General features: G+C 35.0%; 1 protein-coding gene and 1 non-coding gene across 3 annotated transcripts; one reads left to right on the top strand and one right to left on the bottom strand.

The window, feature by feature from the left end:
- Window positions 1–235: 235 nt before the first annotated feature.
- HORMAD1 (HORMA domain containing 1) lies at window positions 236–19,926 on the bottom strand. 2 transcript variants are annotated; one of them, XM_025378804.1, is made up of 14 exons: window positions 19,894–19,926; window positions 17,858–18,002; window positions 15,628–15,691; window positions 15,095–15,131; window positions 12,976–12,996; window positions 12,687–12,713; window positions 11,077–11,144; window positions 10,437–10,588; window positions 8,735–8,991; window positions 6,445–6,511; window positions 6,286–6,362; window positions 5,470–5,553; window positions 2,267–2,338; window positions 236–900 (listed from the first exon to the last, which is right to left on the bottom strand). In XM_025378804.1, the coding sequence occupies exons 1-14, from the start codon at window positions 19,924–19,926 to the stop codon at window positions 820–822; spliced, it is 1,185 nt and encodes a 394-aa protein (XP_025234589.1). In that variant the 3' UTR covers window positions 236–819. The 2 variants fall into 2 exon arrangements, with proteins under 2 accessions (XP_025234589.1, XP_025234598.1); XM_025378813.1 differs by lacking the exon at window positions 12,976–12,996.
- Window positions 4,021–4,127, top strand: LOC112615325. The gene has a single exon (XR_003117322.1). It is a non-coding gene; the product is annotated as a U6 spliceosomal RNA (small nuclear RNA).
- Window positions 19,927–20,403: the final 477 nt, after the last annotated feature.

Raw genomic sequence — 20,403 nt, forward strand, 5'->3', positions numbered from 1 at the left:
GCAGGCAAGGCTGGAACTAGCTCCCAGGTTTCTCATGAAAAGCACAGCATTTTTCATACTACCACTCAAAAATTCTAGAAAGTGTGCTCAACTCTTCTTGCAAAAGTAATAGCTACCAAAATCATCTAAAAATTAGTATTCCCTATCCCCCCATCCTTCTACCAGCCTTTCAAATGAATGGAGCCATATTTCCTGCTACTTAAATAAAAATTAGAAGCGATGAAACGGCCTACGTACTGAACAATATTTTATTTATGCTGCAAAAAATGCCATACTTTAAAAATCAGTCTTTTTGTCCTGTAAAAAAAATATAGTAAAGGTAAAGCACCAATTTTTAAATTGTGCATTATATATTAAAATATTAATACATTATATCAAAATATTGAAGAACATTGTTTTAATAACAGCACAACGACAAAAGAGCCAGTTAAATGGTATAATTTTAACATAAGTAAAAAGTGAATCCATACCAAATTTTAATACCAAAGCAAACATTACTGTTTAGAAAAATGACATTAGAGGGCCTTAACAGTATGTATTTAATGGAAATATCAAGTAGATAATGAACAAAATCAATTTTCAAATTTTACTTATTACAGAATCAATTATGACATTTGTACTTTTGCTTTTATTCGAAAGTTCTGTTGGATTTATCTCAAGATTAAGGACCACAATATGACGGCCAGCCAAGAACTTAATTTTAGTGTACAAACTGCTTTAAACTACATACACATCTTCAGAGTTAGGGAAATATAATATAGGGTCCTTCAGTTTAAATGTTGAGAAGAACTCCACAAACCTGCAGAAGAAAAATAATTTTTATATATGTTCCTTTGGTTCACTAAACTTTCTCCTTTTTGGCACTGACTCTTGACTAGAAGAATCAAAGTGATGGAGGACCTGTCAAAAGAAAACAACTACTAAGAATAGATACTTTCCTGTTGAAATGTCTTTAATTGTAAATTTTTTCATGTATCTGAGATTTCTCTCCTTTTTAAAAAAAATTATGCCTAGCATACCTAGCATAACTATATCTGGGTTTCTTAAAAGTAGAGTAAAATTTATTATTAACATTTTCCAATGGCTGCTGAAAGTATGCACTTGCAAAATGTATAATCTTCAGTAGGGTTGCTGTAGTAGTGAGAAGATAGATTTAACATTGTGTCCTCAAAATAGCCAAATATTTCAGAGGAATAAGAAGGGAAAAAGATTTAAAAATGAACTACAAATAGAAAAACATTCTACCTTGGAATCATGTAAGATTTAAATCATGTCTTGCTTTTGTACTCTTGGGATGTTAACATTTGAGCTTTAAAAGTAGTCTTAAGTTTTCAGTTGTCTAATTCTAACTTACTAATAATACTAAAATATCTGGTTGGAAAAATATGCATAATTATCTCAGAAATGGCAAATACATTATCTGATTTGGTAAAATAAGGTTCTAAACATGAAACAACTATAGGGTTTAAGTCAGGAAAAGATTTTTTTCTCCAGAGGTACTAGGATGAGACCCTATATTTTTAGGGAACACATGTATTTAGTAACTTGTCCTCCTTCTACTTCAGTTTTGGTCTCTAGAAAGCTCAGATCAGATTTGTGGCCCAATTTCAGTTCTATATAAACAAAATTGCCTTAATATTCTTGTATTGTCACTTTCTCATTCTACTTATATTTTTCCTGGCACTGATTTTTTTTTTTTTTTTAAGACGGAGTCTTGGTCTGTCACCAGGCTGGAGTGCAGTGGCGCGATCTCGGCTCACTGCAACCTCCGCCTCCCAGGTTCAAGCGATTCTCCTGCCTCAACCTCCAAAGTAGCTGGGACTACAGGCATGGCCACCACGCCCAGCTAATTTTTTTTTTTTGTATTTTTAGTAGAGATGGGATTTCACCATGTTGGCCGGGATGGTCTTGATCTCTTGACCTCGTGATCCACCTACCTCAGCCTCCCAAAGTGCTGGGATTACAGGCGTGAGCCACTGCGCCCAGCCGATTTTGATTTTATATTATAAATTCCTCCGATTACTTAAAATCATTCATGGAATGAGACAGGAGATGTTTACATGGAAAAAACTAATAAACCAACATAGGGCATCTTATTTCAAAATCACCTCGATTTTTAAAACAAAATATACTTAAACAAAATTTGAATATCAGAACTCTCAGGTACATTGAGAGATATCAAATTCATCATTTTAAATTTAATCTGTAGTAATGATATTCTGATACTTGCCATTGTATTCAAACTATACATTATCATAAGACTTACTCTTCTCCCAGATTCATGTTGACTTCTCTTCCGATTTTCTTTGGAAGATTTTACTGGTTGATTTCCATTTGCCTCCACAAAGATAGAATAATTACTAATTGGTTATTTCTCAAAGAACAGCCAACACTTGATTTTTCAATCTTATGCAACAATATGCAATATTTATGTATTTATTTATTTAGTTTTTAGGGACAGGGTATCCCTCTGTCACCCAGGCTGGAATGCAGTGGCACCATCATGGCTCACTGCAGCCTGAAACTTCTGGCCTCAAGCGATCCTCCTGCCTCAGCTTGCCAAAGTGCTGGGATTACAGGAATGAGCCACAGTGCCCAACTGGATATACAATTTTTTTTAAAAAACAGCTTTATTGAGATATAATTTAGATACTATATGATTCACCCATTTATAAGTGTACGATTCAATGATTTTCAGTACATTCAGAGTTGTACAATCATCACCACAATCAATTTTAGATCACTTTCATCACCCTAAAGACAAACTCCATATCCCTTAGCTATCGCTGTCTTATTCTGCCATCCTCCCACCAGCCTTAAGACTGTCTCAATAGCTTTCCCTGTTCTGACTTTCAAATGAATGGAATAATATGTGGACTTTTGTGAGTAACTTCCTTTAATTAGCATGTTTTCAAGGTTCATCTAAGTTGTAGCATGTATTGGCACTTCATTTTTTTTTTTATGGCTGATAGTCAATTGTATGAATATACCACATTTTTTTATCCATTCATCTGTTGATGTATATTTAGGTTTTTCCCATCTTTTGGCTATTGTGAATAATGCTGTATATATAGTTATTAAAATGAATATTGGAAAATGACTAACGATTAGGTGTCATATAACTATTCTCTAAAAGGACAGACTTCTTTTCTGATGCTTGAAATGACCTTTCCAGTGATAATTCCTTAGTATATATAATAATGAATATTTTCATTTCTTGCCCTTTTCTAACCACAATTCAGTAATAATTCTCAAAATCAGGAGTACACTGGCTCAGAGTTCATATCCAAAAACATGTGCAATTTCAGAAATAAATTTATGTCCCCAAAGCATCTTAATGTTACGTTACAAGGAGATCTTGCTTAATAATTTTTAAAACGCTAGTCTCTATCCCTATATCCTAGTAAAGGTTATTCATCCCACATATAAACTGGATAGGATGAACATTTTGCTTGTAGAAGTAGTAAATCTTGACATTCCTTTATCTCTTGCTTTCATGAGCATACTCATTTGAATGCTGCCTTCTGCCAGTTCTAACTTCCCATTGAGAATAGGGGTGGAGGAAGACACTTAAAAATGGCACTATAATGAGTAGTGTTCTGATAAATGTTTAATAACCAGCTCTAGGAGAGAAACAAACCCTGAGGCATTTGCTGATTTCTGTGCTGTGAATACTACCAACATGTCCAATTTAAGCTACCAACATGATATCTCTGAGTGAGGAGTTGGGAAGAAATGTTCTAGTACACCACTAAACAGTGAGCTATTTATTTCCTAAACTTTGGATATTTTATGTGTTTTACAGAATGCTTTTTCTTCACCCCAATGAACCTTTGAGAGTAATTTAAAGGTCTAAAATCAAATATGAATTTTGATTTAGTATAATTCATACCAAAAGCTAAAATAAAGTAGTGATTTTTTTCCCTTAAGAATATGAGATTCATTTTATGCAAGTTATATACAAAATATTGTTTTGTAATGTCTTATTAACAAGAAACTCAACTTATAAGATTGAGCATGGTGCTCACTTCAGCAACACATATACTAAAATTAGAACGATATAGAGAAGATTAGCCTGTCCCTTGCACAAGGATGACATGCAAATTCATGAAGCATTCCATATTTTTCAGAGTGAACAGAGAACCTACAGAATGGGAGAAAATTTCCACAATCTATCCATCTGACAAAGGCCTAATATCCAGAATCTACAAGGAATTTAAACAAATTTACAAGAAAAAAACAAACAGCCCCATTAAAAAGTGGGTAAAAGGCATGAACAGACATTTCTCAAAAGAAGACATTTATGTGGCCAACAAACATATGAAAAACACTCAACATCACTGATCATTAGAGAAATACAAATCAAAACCACAATGAGATACCATCTTATGCCAGTCAGAATGGTGATTATTAAAAAGTTAAGAAACAACAGATGCTGGCGAGGCTACAGAGAAATAGGAACACTTTTACTCTGTTGGTTGGAATGTAAATTAGTTCAACCATTGTGGAAGACAGTGTGGTGGATTCTTCAAAGACCTGGAACCAGAAATACCATTTGACCCAGTAATCCCTTTACTAGGTATATACCCAGAGGAATATAAATCATTCTATTACAAAGATACATGCACCTGTATGTTCATTGCACCACTATACACAATAGCAAAAACAGACTCAACCCACATGCCCATCAGTGATAGACTGGATAAAGAAAATATGCAGCTATAACAAGAAATGAAATCACGTCCTTTGCAGGGACATGGATGGAGCTGGAAGTCATTATCCTCAGCAAACTAACACAAGAACAGAAAACCAAACACCACATGTTCTCGCTTATAAGTGGTAACTAAACCATGAGAACACATAGACACAAAGAGGGGAACAATACACACTGGGGTCTGTCAGGTGGTTGGAGGGAGGGAGAGCATTAGAATAAATAGCTAATGCATGCGGGGCTTAATACCTAGGTAATAGATTGATAGGTGCAGCAAACCACTATGGCACACGTTTACCTATGTAACAAAGCTGCACGTCCTGCACATGTATCTTGGAACTTAAATTAAGTGAAATTTAAATAGAAAAAAGAAAGATCAAGCATGGGAACATTCTGGCATTCTAGGAAATTTCTCTGGGAGTCTGGATGATAGTATCATTTCTTCCCAAAACCTTTCCTGGGTCCCTCTCTTTAATATACCTTCAGTAAAATTAACCATTCCTTTCTTTGTGCCTATGTAGCCTATTCAGACTTCTATAACGGCTCTATATCATTGCTTGTTTATTTCCAGTTACTAAACTTTAGCTAAGACCAAGAAGTATGTGTTATTCAGGTTATATCCTAAGCACCTAGTAAAATACCTGACACATAATAGGTACTTAGTAAATATTGGTCTAATAAATGAATATTAAAATAAACTCACATATGGGGGAGAATTACAAGGTTAGAATGGAAAACAAACCTAAAGAGATATTTACCATTTTATTCTGAAAGACTTTTCCACTTCTTGTTTTGCTTTCAGACATATCAAGTTCAGATGTTTTGTTGACTAACTGCTCAACCTCAAAAAGAAAATAATTACAAAAAATATAACTTAGTATAACAAAACCTTTTCATAACACAATAAATGGAGTCCAAAAATTTAACCACATAAAATTTAGGGTCTTGTTAAGTTAAAACCAATAATTTTGAGTTGGTTCATACTGTACAAAAAGCACAAAAGTAAAGATAGTGAAACTGACACTTTACATAATTGGCCAACCACTGAACAGAGAAAGTACCAAATAATCACCAGGCATCACCCTTCCAGAAGACCAGAAATTTAGTCTACTCATTTGAGAAATGGGCTGGGCAGAGGAAGGTAGACAATCAATCATCAATCATGTTATTTCTAAGTTCATATTACCTACATCTCTTATTTCAGGATTTTACTATATTTGAAAAGGAAAATAAAACATGTATGCTCCAAGGCAACACAAATGTATTATATATTCCATTTATAAATATGAAGCAGGGCGGAATAAATAACTGCATAAGATTCTATCTAGCTCTGAAATTCTCAGATTCTACCAATAGTATTTAGGTTTATTACTAAACAAATTCACCAGTAATATACCCAAAATTCATCAACATATAATTGCCAGATTTAGTTGTTAGTTACTAATAAGCATTCTAAATATTGAATTTTATTCTAAAAGACCTGGAATAAGAAAATCTGAAAAATAAAAAAAATAGCATACAAGCAACTGTCCTTTGAACAAAACAAAAGTGAGATGGAACTATCAAATTTATACCTGAGAATGAGAAATGGAAAGATCTGGACTTTCTTTAGACCTCATAATTTCATCTTCCTCACAAACTAAACTTGGCTCTGTAAAAAAAAGAAAAAAAAATTAAACAGGTATAAAATTGAGTTGGAAGTGAGTTAATGTACATTTTCATTAACTTCTTACCTCCAAGTTCAGAAGATGCAGGGTTTTTTTCCTGTTCTTCCATTTTAGTTTCCATGTCCAAATCATCCTATATAATTATGTGAAGAAAAAAATGGACACATTTCAAAAAGGAATTAAAACAAGTGAGCAGAAAGCATTTATGAACGAATTTGTTTCATGTGAAGGCTAAATACAATATAAAACTACTGGCTGGGCATGGTGGCTCATGCTTGTATTCCTACCACTTTGGAAGGCCATGGAGGGAGGATTGCTTGAGACTAGTAGTTCCAGATTAGCCTGGGCAATATGATGAGACCTTGTCTCTATGAAAAAATTTAAAAAATTAGCCAGGTGTGGTGGCATGTTTCTGTGGTCCCAGCTACGCAGGAGGCTGAGGTGAGAGGATCGCTTGAGCCCAGAAGTTTGAGACTGCAGTAGCTGTGATCATCCCACTGCACTCCAGCCTGGGAGACAGAATGAGACCCTGTCTCAAAAACAAACAAACAAACCAACCCAGGCTGGGCACAATGGCTCACACCTGTAATCCCAGCACTTTGGAAGGCTGAGGTGGGCAGATCACTTGAGGTCAGGAGTTGGAGACCAGTCTGGCTAACATGGTGAAATCCTGTCTCTACTAAAAATACAAAAATTAGCCAGGCATGGTGGCACACGCTTGTAATCCCAGCTACTCAGGAGGCTAAGGCAGGAGAATACCTTGAACCCAGGAGGCTAGCGGTTGCAGTGAGCCAAGATCTGCCACTGCACTCCAGTCTGGGCAATAGAGCAAGACTCTGTCTCAAAAAACAAAACACAACAAAACAAACAAACCAAAAAACCCCAAAAACCTACAACTACCTTATACTTGCTAGAAATAAAAGTGTTCCTAGAATTACTATCAAAAGGCAATTTATTAATCCAAATAAAGTATAAAATACTATTTTTCTTTATTTTGCAGGGTTTCTTTAAGGACAAATCATAAAAATATACAACTTTTGGTCAGGCGTGGTGGCTCATGCCTGTAATCTCAGCATTTTGAGAGGCAGAGGTGGGCGGATCACCTGAAGTTGGGAATTCGAGACCAGCCTGACCAACATGGAGAAACCCTGTCTCTACTAAAAATACAAAATTAGCCAGGCATGGTGGTGCATGTCTGTAATCCCAGCTACTCAGGAGGCTGAGGAACAAGAATCACTTGAACCAGGGAGGCAGAGGTTGCGGTGAGCTGAGATCGTGCCATTGCACTCCAGCCTGGGCAATAAGAGCGAAACTCTGTCTCAAAAAAAAAAAAAAAAAAAAAAAAAAAATATATATATATATATATATATGCAATAAAGACTCTTCAGCTCAGCCATGTTATGGTAAAAATAGCAACAGGTTTAATGTCTACATTACAATTATTGTTCCCTTTGTGATACATGTGAAAGAGATTTAAATATTTTCAAGAATGCTACAAACACCTCAGCCATATTTGTTATAACGCAAGACTGGGATTTAGGTCTTAGAAAAAAGTTTTTTTTCTTTGACTGAATTGGTTGAAAATTGATTGAATTTTCCATGTGTAAAGATGTGGTCAGAGAGCCTAATCAGGATAGTGAATCTCTGTACATAGGTATTATAGTCATAACTTAGAATAAATTGAGACAGAGAAAACAAGAGAAGTGAGATTAAAGGATATAATGTTAATGCCTGAAAGATTAAAGCAATAATGACTTTCACATTTGCTGGAAGTAAGGCAACTAAAAAACTCTTTTATACTTCTATTCATCCATTCACTCGACTAATACTTAGGATGCACTAACTACAAATTCAAGTGCTAGGCACAGGATGATTAAAAAGTTGAATAAGATACTTCCTGACTTCCAGGAACTTCCAGGCTGCTTCAGAACAGTTACTTTCCAGGCCCCAGAGAAATTCAAGCACAGGCTACCTGAACACTTAATAGGGATGTCGTAGAAAAGATTCCATCATTAGCCAGGGGTTGGACTAGTGCAATGCTTTTCAAATTATGCCCTAGAGTCCGAGGGGTTTCCTCAGAGTCCACTATGAAGGTAAGTGACATATGGAGTGGCAGAGCCTTCAGGAACATTCCCTGCTTCAACCAGAATAGTCATGCTTTTAAGTTCTAGTATAATGTTTGGACTAAATAAAAAGTTTTAAAACCATAGGCCTAGACTTTAAGGACCCTTCCAACCTTGAGTTCACGATTATAATAGAGAATTTACACAAATGTTAATGGGAGCTATAAAAAATCTTCAGAATTGAGTAAAGCATTTGTTATTATTGTTCTTTATAACTCTCGAAATACACTTACACTTGTATAATGCTCCTGTTCATCTTCTACATCTTTGTCTCTCAGGATTTTTTGAAATGGTGTTTTTATTTGTTTTGGTGATAGTATAGTTGAATCAATATTTTCCATTCGTTCTCTCTCAGTGGTCACTTTTACTTTGAAGATGTGAAAAGGTGTTGAGACTTCTCCCACATTTAAATACATAGGCTCCCCTTCAAATATAACTCCTTCACAATCACCATCCTTAAAACCAGGAGGCTGGTAATCTGGGGGTGTAACTGCAAAAAAGTAAGTGTAAACCGTGCTGTTCATGAAATTAAAGAAAATATTATTATTATTATAAAAACACATGCAGATTGCAGGTATTTCAAATAGTATATAAGAGCATAATGCAAAACATAAGAATCACTCTCCTACTATGTCCAAGTCCCCATTTTAATCCCTGAAGGTAAGCTTTGTTTTCTTCACTTGACTGTCTGTGACCTTCGGTAAATTTTTTTCATCCCTGATTTGATTTTCTCATCTGTCAAATAGTGAAAATAATAGTACCTACTTCACAGGGTCATTGTGGGAATAAAATAAAGTGTTGTAAAATGTTGAGAACAGAACTGGCACATAGTAAATACTCAATAAATGTTAGTTGTTATTTTTGTTGCTTTATGTTCTTCTAGAAGACATGCATATAATAAAAGATATTTCATATTTACATAGGTTTTAGGAATTACATATATAAAATTCCTTCAGAAACACAAATGAGATCATACCGTTCCATATCTAGCTGGTTTTAACTTAATAATATATCTTGGATAATGTAATTTATCAGCACCTTCTTTTTAACAGCTTGTGTAGTATTCTATTATGCAGATGGACCATAATTTATTTACTCAGTCCCCAGTGAAGGATACTTAAGTTGTTTCCAGTTTGTTCCTATTTTAGCCAATGCTATAATCAAAATCCTTATATATTTGCATATTTGCACAATTATATTTTCAATATATTTTTCTCACTATAGAATTTCTAGATTAAAGATTTAAAATTTTGATACTGCCAAATTGTCCTCTAAAAATGTAGAACCTGTATACAGTCCCTCAAGTGTATAAAAGTGCCTGCTTGGCCGGGTGCGGTGGTTTGTGCCTGTTATCCCAGTTCTTTGGGAGGTCAAGGTGGGTGAATCACTTGAGATCAGGAGTTCAAGACTAGCCTGGCCAAGACGGTGAAACCCCATCTCTACTAAAAATACAAAAATTAGCCAGACATGGTGGTGAATGCCTGTAGTCCCAGCTACTCAGGAAGTTGAGGCAGGAGAATCACTTGAACCCAGGAGGTGGAGGCTGCAGTGAGCTGAGATTGTGCCACTGCATTCCAGCCTGGGCGACAGAGCAAGACTCAGTCTCCAAAAAAGAAAAAAGTTTCTGTTTCCCCACATCCTTATCAATAATGGATTAACACATTTTACCAATCTGATAAGTGAAAACTGTTAACTCATTGTTAAATTTATTTAATTGAGTGAGGTTATACTTCACATGGATTTATTCCTATCACTAGAGAAGCATCTATTTTAAAGCTTAATTTTGCAAATCTTTCTTTTTGAATAGTGATATTAAATGTAAATTTTATAATTTCAAAAAATTTAGGTGCTAAAAATATTTGGAATGGAAACCAATTGCTTCAATAATAATAAAACATAGGTACCAACTGAAACAGGATGTATTGCAAATAGTACCTTCATCGTAGTAAAAAAGTTTCATGGTCAAACAAACATCATTAGGTAAAGGCCCCAGATTTTGCATTAGGATATAAATCTTGCGAATGAGGAGAATGCTTGCTTTCTTGGTGTCGGTAGATGACATGCTAGATTCATTGCTTTGGTTTTTACTAGAAGAGAATCACATATTAATTTCTTTTATGAAACCTGTGGCTTCTAGTATCATAACTTTACATTTTAACTATTTGAGATTCTTATTTCTATTATAGCATTAAGCTGTTAACTTGAAAGTTACCATGTGTTTTAATGTCATTATTATAAAATTTTAATATTAATATCATTGCTAGAAATCAATAACTTAATTTTACTTAAATGCATTTTACATAAAGTGTTTAAAGAAAGCAAATAATGTTTTAAAATTGTATTTCTATATTTCTAATCACCTAAGTTCTCTTTCCACAATTAAAATTGCTTATAATTAACCACAGAATCTGGCTTGAAGCTACTCCAAGTCACCACTCCATTTTGCATAGCCACATCTTGATGGTTAATTGGGGATGACCCTGCAGTTTCAGAATGAATTCTGAAGTTTAGCTATATAGCATTAATATGAATAAGTGGTAATCTGTAATACAAAAAGAAAACTATAGAACAATACCTTATGAAGTCCATGAGTGGTCCATTATTGGTGTATTTGAATTTGAATTGGTAACATTCTGAAATTGTCTTAAATAGAAAATATTGCAGTTATGTTTCTGATATTCAGTACTAGCTGCTAAATAGCTATATTCTGTTTTGTATGACACAACATTTAGTCAATACTTTTTTTCTGCCATATTAATCCCTATTGGTCCATTGAAGCTTTTGATTCCTCGTGTTCAGTTTTCATGGTTTGGATATGGGGCTTCAGTCTTGGAGAGACATCTATTTCCCAACTCATTTTAATGTATGTTATTTATACCACATGGAAGGAACTCCTTAGCAGGCAGATAAGGGAGGCAACATACCTCAGCAGAGTGGCTAACACAGGGCTTAAATCTTTGCTATACTGTAACCACAGGCATGCCACTTAAGCCTTAGTTTAAGTTTTAGTTTCCCCAGCTAAAAAAGGGATTAAAGACAGTACATATCTCATTGGTAGTTGTGAATAAATATTCACAAATGGGATACTTTATACAGGGTACTTTATAAAGTACCTGACATATAGTAAACATTCAATAAATGTTATTGTATCAACAAGGTTGCTAATTTACTGATTGAAAAAATGCACAATTATAAAACATATGAAAATAAATGAACATTTTCTGAACAATCAATTAGTTTTCTGAACAATCTATTAATTCACAGCCTTTACCCAAATGATCTGCTTTGTCAGCATGGACACATATTAAGCATTAATTGCAGGCCTGAGTATCAAAGAAAAGACACATTCTCAGCCCTCCTGAAGCATGAAAACTTTTATTGCTTTCTTTATATTTCATTGCTTACATAGTGATGTTTTTAAACATCTATTATTAACACCAGTTTAAATCTACCTCTCCTTGACTGAATGAAACATTTTAACAACTATAGCCTAATGGGTAAACACCCAAATCGTGAACTGGCCTTCCTAGGTCCAAAACCTGGTTCTGCCTCTTCTGCCACTATGACCTTAGGCAAGAAATCCCTTGTACCTAGATTTCCTAATCTGTAGAGTGGAGATGCTAACAGTGGTCACCTCATGAAAGCTGGGATGAATAAATGAGATAATGCACATAAAGCCCCAAAGAACAGAGCCTAATATAGAGTAAGCACTCAGTAGATCTTTCCCCCTTGTTTCTTATCTTCCGGTTTTCCCTTTCATGTTCTCCCTTCTCTCCTTTCATTGTAAGATAAATAGTTAGCCATGACTGAATTGGGATGAATATTCTAAGTTTAAAGATGACTTTCTTACTTTCCTAAAACTCAAGCCCTTTCATAATTCTAAAATATAGTATAAAAAATACTGTAAAGAATTAGACGTCAGGAGATTTAAGTTATTTCTGACAGTTTGTAAGCTTTGTGGCCTAAGATCAGTCACATAATCTCTGTCATGTTAATCTGTTTAAAGGTAACAATCCAAGCCCTGCCTTACCTCAGAAGAGTTTTATGAAGTTCAAATGTGAAAATATACATGAAAGTATATTGATTAAAGCATAATTAAAAGCATAAGATATTCTTATATTATGTTTTATATTCTTTTTAGGTATTAGAGGCATTATGTTTCATTAGTAACTCAAGCACACTTACCTGAGGATCTTCTGGGTTTGTGTATACCTATTTAAAAACAATTTACAATTGAGTTATCTAAGGCTAAGTATTCAAGAGCTAAATTAAGATGTTTAGACTAAACTTCATGGGAACTCAGCAAAACAAACAAATAAAAATGACCACCCAAAATATTACTTTTTCATTCCATTGAATAGATCAGTTATTCGAATAATGTGACACAATCAATTGATAGTTTTAGTGTTATTTAATTAAGTAAGGCCAAAGTTGGCAGCATTTTAAAAAGAACACACAATTTAAAAATACTTACAGCTAGAACAACCATCCTTAGCTGAAATACAACAAAGAACAAAAATCTTACTTGTAGTCTACAAAATATTTTTTCATTATGAATCATAAGAATTCTTTGTCCTATTTCAACATGTATTCCTAATAACAAATAATCATTGCAGATCTTGACTGCATAAGATCAATGCCTATAATGCAGGACCTTACATATGCTTCCCTATCCCCTGAAATCTGTTGCTAGTAAAATCACTGATGACTGAAATTCATGTCAGCACTTTATTTCATTGATGTAAGCAAAAAGGACATTACTGCCAGTTATAAGGAAAAAAATATATATTGTGAAATAACACAATATATGTGTTATACCGAAAACAATGAGAACTGATTTTGAAAAAAGAAACAGCCGAGAGTTCAGGGCCCCAGGGAGGAAGTTTTGGAGACCATAGGAAAAGAAAATCGTAGAAAGTAATTTAATCAAATGATCTGCCAAAAATCTAAGAGTCATCCTTGATTCTGATCTTTTCCTTATATTACACAGCCAGTCCATCAACAAATCCAATCAGTTCTACTGCCAAATCCATTCTGAATCTCCTTTCTCTGCTATCATGGTCTAAGCAACCATTATTTCTCACCAGTACTACAGTAATGGCCTAGGTGCTGTTCTCCTTACTCCCAATCTTATTCTCCTTCTACAGCAGATTCTCTAAGTTGTGGGCAAAGTGATTTAAAACTTTTTTTTTTTTTTTTTAAGACAGAGTATCACTCTGTCCCTCAGGCTGGAGTACAGTGGCATGATCTCAGCTTACTGCAACTTCCACCTCCCAGGTTCAAGTGATTCTCCTGCCTCAGCCTCCTGAATAGCTGGGATTACAGGCATGCCACCATGCCTAGCTCATTTTTGTACTTTTAGTAGAGACAAGTTTTCAACATGTTGGCCAGGCTGGTCTCAAACTCCTGACCTTAGGTGATCCACCTGCCTTAGCTTCCCAAGGTGCTGGGAGTACAGGCGTGAGCCACCGTGCCTGGTCTAAAACAATTTTTAAATGTAAATCAAATATTACGTTTCTACATATAACCTTAGAATGGCTTTTCTTTGCACCTAAAATAAAATCCACTGAGTGCTCTGGCCGTGCTTATCTGCCCAGGCTCATCTCATGTTATTCTCCCCCACTGCACAATTGCCCTCAGTCATATTGGCCTTCTTTTTGTTCCTGGAACTCTCTAAACTTCCTTCTAATTCTTTGCATTAGCTGCTCTGCTGGGAATATTCTCTCCTAAAATCAGTGCCTAGCTGGTTTCTTCTCATTCAGGTCTCTTAAATGTCACTCCCTCAGAGAAGCTCCTATGACCATCCCATCTAAAGTTACCTTACCTTTCCATTTACCACATACTTTTGCTAAAAATTTTAATGGCATTTAACATTATTGAAAAGTACATGATTTGTTTTATTAACTACTTGTTTTCCTACTACACAAGGGACTCTTTTTGTTTTGTTGATCACTGTTAGCTTAACCAGTTCCTACCTAGAAGAAATGCCTAGCACATAACAGGAGCTCAATATTTACTACACCTTAATGGGGAAGGTTAGGAACCATAAATAAAAATTCATCTTCTTCACAATTAGCCTAGTGCTGGACTTCATTATACATGTTGATACTATATTATACTAAGTATGCAAAAAGGCTTACAATCCATCTTAAAACCTTCTTAATTTTGCTAATTCAGAATTTGTGACTATTTAACCTAGATTATGTGGAAATTTATTTTTGAACCCTAATAAGGAAATAATTTATTAAATTATTACTATAAACAAGTTTGTAGAGGGCATGTGAAACTAATGAATAAATTATTTGAAAAGACTCTTTAATTCATTAATTTTTTATAAGTTAACATGTGTTATTAATACAAATAAGTGTTTAAAAAACTAGCTTGGAAAAGTTTGTTTAGTATTAATTCCATTAGCTTTAAATGACTTGATGATTAGTCTTTAAAATATTCAAATGTTTAGGCTGAAATCAGTAACTCAGACTGACTTATACTCAAGTTAGTTCAAATGAATGTTTTACTACATGATGATACCAGTTAGATTTGTAGATCACAAACTATAGAAAAAAAAAGGATAGAGAGATTGCAAGACTTACATATTTTTTCTGTAAAGCATCATAACATCCTAGCATCCTAAAAAAAAAAAATCAAGGATTCATTTTTAGACTGAATGCATTTCCAGAAAAGAGTTATTTTCATAAATTTCCATATTATCTCATTACTAAATAATACAAAAATGTCTTATTAAAGCTCCCTTCTTATTAACTAGCTTTAAACAAGACAAAACATAAAAAACAATGTTGCAGAAATGTAAAATGATGGACAGGGATGGAAGGGAAAATACAAAATGTCTGACAGCTATTTGTGGGGAACAATAATAAAATAAATAAAGCCTGCTTGCATGGGGCATAAAATAAAGGAACATTTATTTTTAGAATTTATTTTTCTAAATACCCAGACTTCAAGGAGAGGAAAACGTCAGTGGAAAACTTAATGACCTACAAAAATGCTATCTAGTATTAAAGGGTGATTCACTAAAATTTGGTTAAACACCAAAAGGTATCCAAGGTACAAAAAAAAGTAATATAAGCAAAAATAATTTTCTCTCTTTAGGTATTCTGTTACTTGCCATTTCACTAACTGTGTGGATCCTGGGCAATTTTTATCTTCTCTCAGTATTTTGACACAAAGATCTAAACACAAAAAGATGAAATATAGAGTTACTTAAGAAAAGTAAACAACTAGAAATTTTAAATGAAGTTTATTTTCTTCAGCTGTGTATTACAGGTAAATTATAATTATAATAATTATTATTTTGAGACAGGGTCTCACTCCATCACCTAGGATGGAGTGCAGTGGCATGATCTCGGCTCACTGGAACTTCTGCCTCCCAAGTCAAGCCTTTCTCCCACCTCAGCCTCCCCAGTAGCTGGGACTTCAGGTGTGCCACCATGACCGGCTAATTTTTGTATTTTTCGGTAGAGACAGGATTTTCTCATGTTGGCCAGGCTAGTCTCGAACTCCTGACCTCAGGTGACCCACCTGCCTTGACCTCCAAAAGTGCTGGGATTACAGGCGTAAGCCACCGTGCCCAGCACAGGTAAATTATTAATAGCAATAATTAATACCCAGATGATTAATATTATCAATGTAATTAAAGGAAGAAAGGTTATATGAAAGTAGTCTTTTAATATTTATTATAAAATGCCAGCATAATAATTAGGATGCAAGTTGATGGTTACAAAAACATTTCATAAAAAAATTATGGAATCCATAAAATTAGATATGTTGCTTCCATGCCATTGTTATACAAGGATCTTAGAATCTTATCCCAGTAAAATACTTGTAAAGGCCAAGAAGTTAACTGGCTATCAAAAACAAAGAGGCCTGCAAAGAAGCAACATGTAACACAGTGGAAAAGACTGAGAGTATCTCATATTCTCAAGTTCCTTATTTGAAAAACAGGTATTTGTAGGACTGTTACATGAATTAGCAAGATATCGTACATAACATAGTGCTTACCATATTGCCCAGCACATAACTGGTGTACAATATTATGCATGTATAATGTACTGAGAAATAAGTTATTATTGTAGTATAAACTGGCTGTATTATTATTATTATTATTATTATTTTAATTAAAAAAATAGAGATGGAGTCTCCTTATGTTGACCAGGCTGGTCTTGAACTCTTGGCCTCAAGTGATCCTCCTGCCTCAGCCTCCCAAAGTGCTGGGATTACAGACATGAGCTTCCACGCCTGGCGCTGGCTGTATTTTTACTTCCTTAAAATAGCACAAGAACATACACTACTACTATACAAAGTTATAAATAACAGAATGTTTTCTATGGATTTCTTTCATCATTATAAGCATAATTTCAGGTAAAATTATACTTGAGAAACTGAGGAAAAATTTTATGATTAAGTGCTTCTAAAGGTATTGAATATATATATTTTAAAACCATTTAGGTATCCAAACAAAAACATGTACATCAATGTGGCATTATTCATAATAGCCAAAAAGAGAACCCAAATGTTCATCAACTGGTAAAGGGATAAGTAAAATGTGGTACAGCCATACAATAGAACATTATTCAGCAACAAAAAGGGATGAAGCACTTATCCATGTTACAATATGGAGGAACCCTGAAAACATGCTAGTTGAAAGCCAGTCACAAAGGACCACATTTTTTTTTTTTTTTTTTTTTGAGACAGAGTCTCGCTCTGTGGCCAGGCTGGAGTGCAGTGGCTCAATCTCAGCTCACTGCAACCTCCACCTCCCGGGTTCAAGCAGTTCTCCTGCTCAGCCTCTCAAGTAGCTGGGACCACAGGCATGCACCACCATGCCTGGCTAATTTTTGTATTTTTAGTAGACATGGGTTTCACCATGTTGGCCAGGATGGTCTCTATCTCTTGACTTTGTGATCCGCCCTCCTCAGTCTCCCAAAGTGCTGGGATTACAGGTGTGAGTCACTGCGCCTGGACAGGACCACATTTTATATTATTTCATTTATATGAAATGTCCAAAATAAGTAAATCTGTACAGACAGAAAGTAGATTGGTGATTGCCTAGGACTGGGAAGGTTGAGGAGAAGTGCATAGTGGCTTAATGGGTATGGAGTTTCTTTTTGGGATGAAGAAATGTTCTAAAATTGACTGTGGTGATCCTTGTACAACTCTGGGAATTTATTGAAAATCATTGAAATGTACACTTTTAAACAATGAACTGTCAGGTATGTGAATTGTATTAATAAAGCTTCTATTAAAATAAAATTTCTAAGTCAAAAATTATAGTTTTAGAGCAAACAAAAATAAAAATATCATTTTAAAATAAAGCTTTAAAATAAATATTATATTACCATCTAGATATCTTGTTCCATAAGCGCATTCTGGGAATATTCCTCTCAAATACGTGATACAGGATACTGAAACTGCTAGGAGCCTCTTCACTAACACCAAAGACTGGTGTTCAGTTGATATCTTATTGGGAAATACCAGTGCACTCTAAAATTCAAGGGAAAATAGAACACTTTATTTAAATTTATTAAAAATAAAGTAGTTTCTCTTAACATAGATCTAATTTTGTATAAGCATAGTACTCGCCCCAATAATTCCTCCCTATATTGGTTAGTAATCCCCCAAAAGTCACAGCGGGATATAAAATGTGAGGGTGTTTCTAGGGTAATAGCCTAAAGGACACAAGCAAAAAGTACCTAAAAATCTTTTTAATTTTTAAAAATTTTTAAAAAATTGAGACAGGGTCTCACTCTATTGCCCAGGCTGGAGTGCAGTGGCACGATCATAGCTGCCTACAACCTCAATTGGATGCAAGTTGATGGACACAAAGTATTTCATTAAAAAAGTATAGGCCAGGTGCAGTGGCTCACACCTGTAATCCCAGCACTTTGGGAGGCTGAGGCGGGAGGATCACTAGGTCAGGAGTTCAAGACCAGACTGGCCAAATGGTGAAACCCTGTCTCTACTAAAAATACAAAAAATAGCTGGGTATGGTGGCGGGCGCTTGTAAACCCAGCTACTCCTGTAATCCCAGCTACTCAGGAGGTTGAGGCAGGGAATTGCTTGAGCCTAGGAGGCAGAGGTTGCAGTGAGCCAAGATTGTGCCACTGCACTCCAGCCTGAGTGACAAAGTGAGACTCCATCTCAAAAAATAAAAGTATAGAATAATTATATGATTCTTCAGATTATATTCAAATATATCAAATACTAGTATTTTGAGAATGAATAAAACAAATATTAATAGTGGCTGGTATTTTAAAAACACTTTTTTGGGACACCCATATAAACTGTTTTTCAGTTTAATGGTTTTTAGTTTATTCACAGAGGTGTGTATGCAACAATCACCACCATCAATTTCATAACATTTTCTTCACCCCAAAAAGGAAACCCATACCAATTAGCAATCACTCCCTGTCCCTTATCCCATCCCATGTCCCACCCACTAGGCTTTCTGTCCCTATAAATTTGCGTATTGTAGACATTTCATATATGACATTTCATATATCCTCGCACAACCTCTAAAGTAGCTGAGACTACAGGCATGCACCACCATGCCTGGCTAAAGTTTTTTTTTTTTTTTTCTTTTTTTTTTTTCTGTAGAGATGAGGTCTCACTATGTTACCCAGGCTGATCTCAAACTCTTGGGCTCAAGCGATACTCTCACCTCAGCCTCAGCTCAAAAAGTACCTAAAAATCCTAAGAATCCCCTTGCAGATTAACTGCCTGTAAATGCATAATACATGGATAGATAACATTGATTTTTCTCTTTGGTCACTGAGTAGGTTTAACAGAGATTAAGTGTAATGCAAAATCCTACACAAAGATAACAAACACATATTTGTCTCTGGGTTTCAAACATTAATTTTCTTTTTGAGACAGAGTCTCACTGTTACCCAGGCTGGAGTGCAGTGGTGCTATCTCGGCTCACTGCAACCTCCCCTTTCTGAGTTCAAGTGATTCTCCTGCCTCAGTCACCCTCATAGCTGGGATTACAGGCGTGAGCCACCGCGCCCGGCCGGCCTCATTTTCTTATTTATTTATTTTTATTCTGCTTATATATTGAACATTCATATTCTGGAGGTGGACCACTATGACCAATAATTTCATCAAAGCAACAAAGTAGTATTCATTAATATCTAATGTAAATTAAATGTGAATGAGCAATTTAATTCAATGCAGCAAACATCCAATAGAACTTTCAATTAATTCAAAATGCTTTAGCAAATATCTTCATTTCTTAAAACATGCAGTTTCCTGGTATTATAAAACCCTCAAATAGTTGAGCCCTAACTTCCAAATGTAACAACAGAGTAGCTGAGACTTCAAGAAACAATAAAAGCGGCTACATTAAGATATATCAAAATACAAGAAATCATACCATGGGAGTCCTCTGCAGCTGGGCAGTGGCCATCTTCTTCTGATAAAGTATTTTCTTTAATTCAACCTTGTAACACAAATACAAGCTTTAACTTAGAACTCATTTTTTTTTCTCTAACATTTCAGTTTACCACATATAAAATTCAACAGAATTTTATGTGAATAAATTTGAATTTCTTTAATTAAAATAACATCTTCAAAAACATAGAGGTCGATATTGCAGTAGAACTATTTTGAGTAGGGTCCTGATTTGAAGCCATTTGACTAGCAAGTCTCAAACAAAAGGGTTATTAAGAAACTATTTAAGAGAACTTTTTAAAAAGGCACAATCGGCCGGGTGCGGTGGCTCACGCCTGTAATCCCAGCACTTTGGGAGGCCAAGGCGGGCAGATCACGAGGTCAGGAGATCGAGACCATCCTGGCAAACACGGTGAAACCCGTCTCTACTAAAAATACAAAAAAAAAAAATTAGCCAGGCGTAGTGGCGGGCGCCTGTCATCACAGCTTCTCG

The sequence above is a fragment of the Theropithecus gelada genome, chromosome 1 (genome assembly GCF_003255815.1).
Source record: "Theropithecus gelada isolate Dixy chromosome 1, Tgel_1.0, whole genome shotgun sequence".
Lineage (NCBI taxonomy): Eukaryota > Metazoa > Chordata > Mammalia > Primates > Cercopithecidae > Theropithecus > Theropithecus gelada.

Excerpts from the sequence above, each read along its gene's own strand:
- HORMAD1 (XM_025378804.1), bottom strand. The coding sequence starts at position 19,926 with ATGGCCACTGCCCAGCTGCAGAGGACTCCCATG. Across the intron at positions 10,589-11,076 it reads CCACTCATGGACTTCATAAG|TAAAAACCAAAGCAATGAAT; the intron begins GTATTGTTCTAT and ends ATTCTCTTCTAG. Across the intron at positions 6,512-8,734 it reads AACAGGAGCATTATACAAGT|GATGATTTGGACATGGAAAC; the intron begins GTAAGTGTATTT and ends ATAATTATATAG.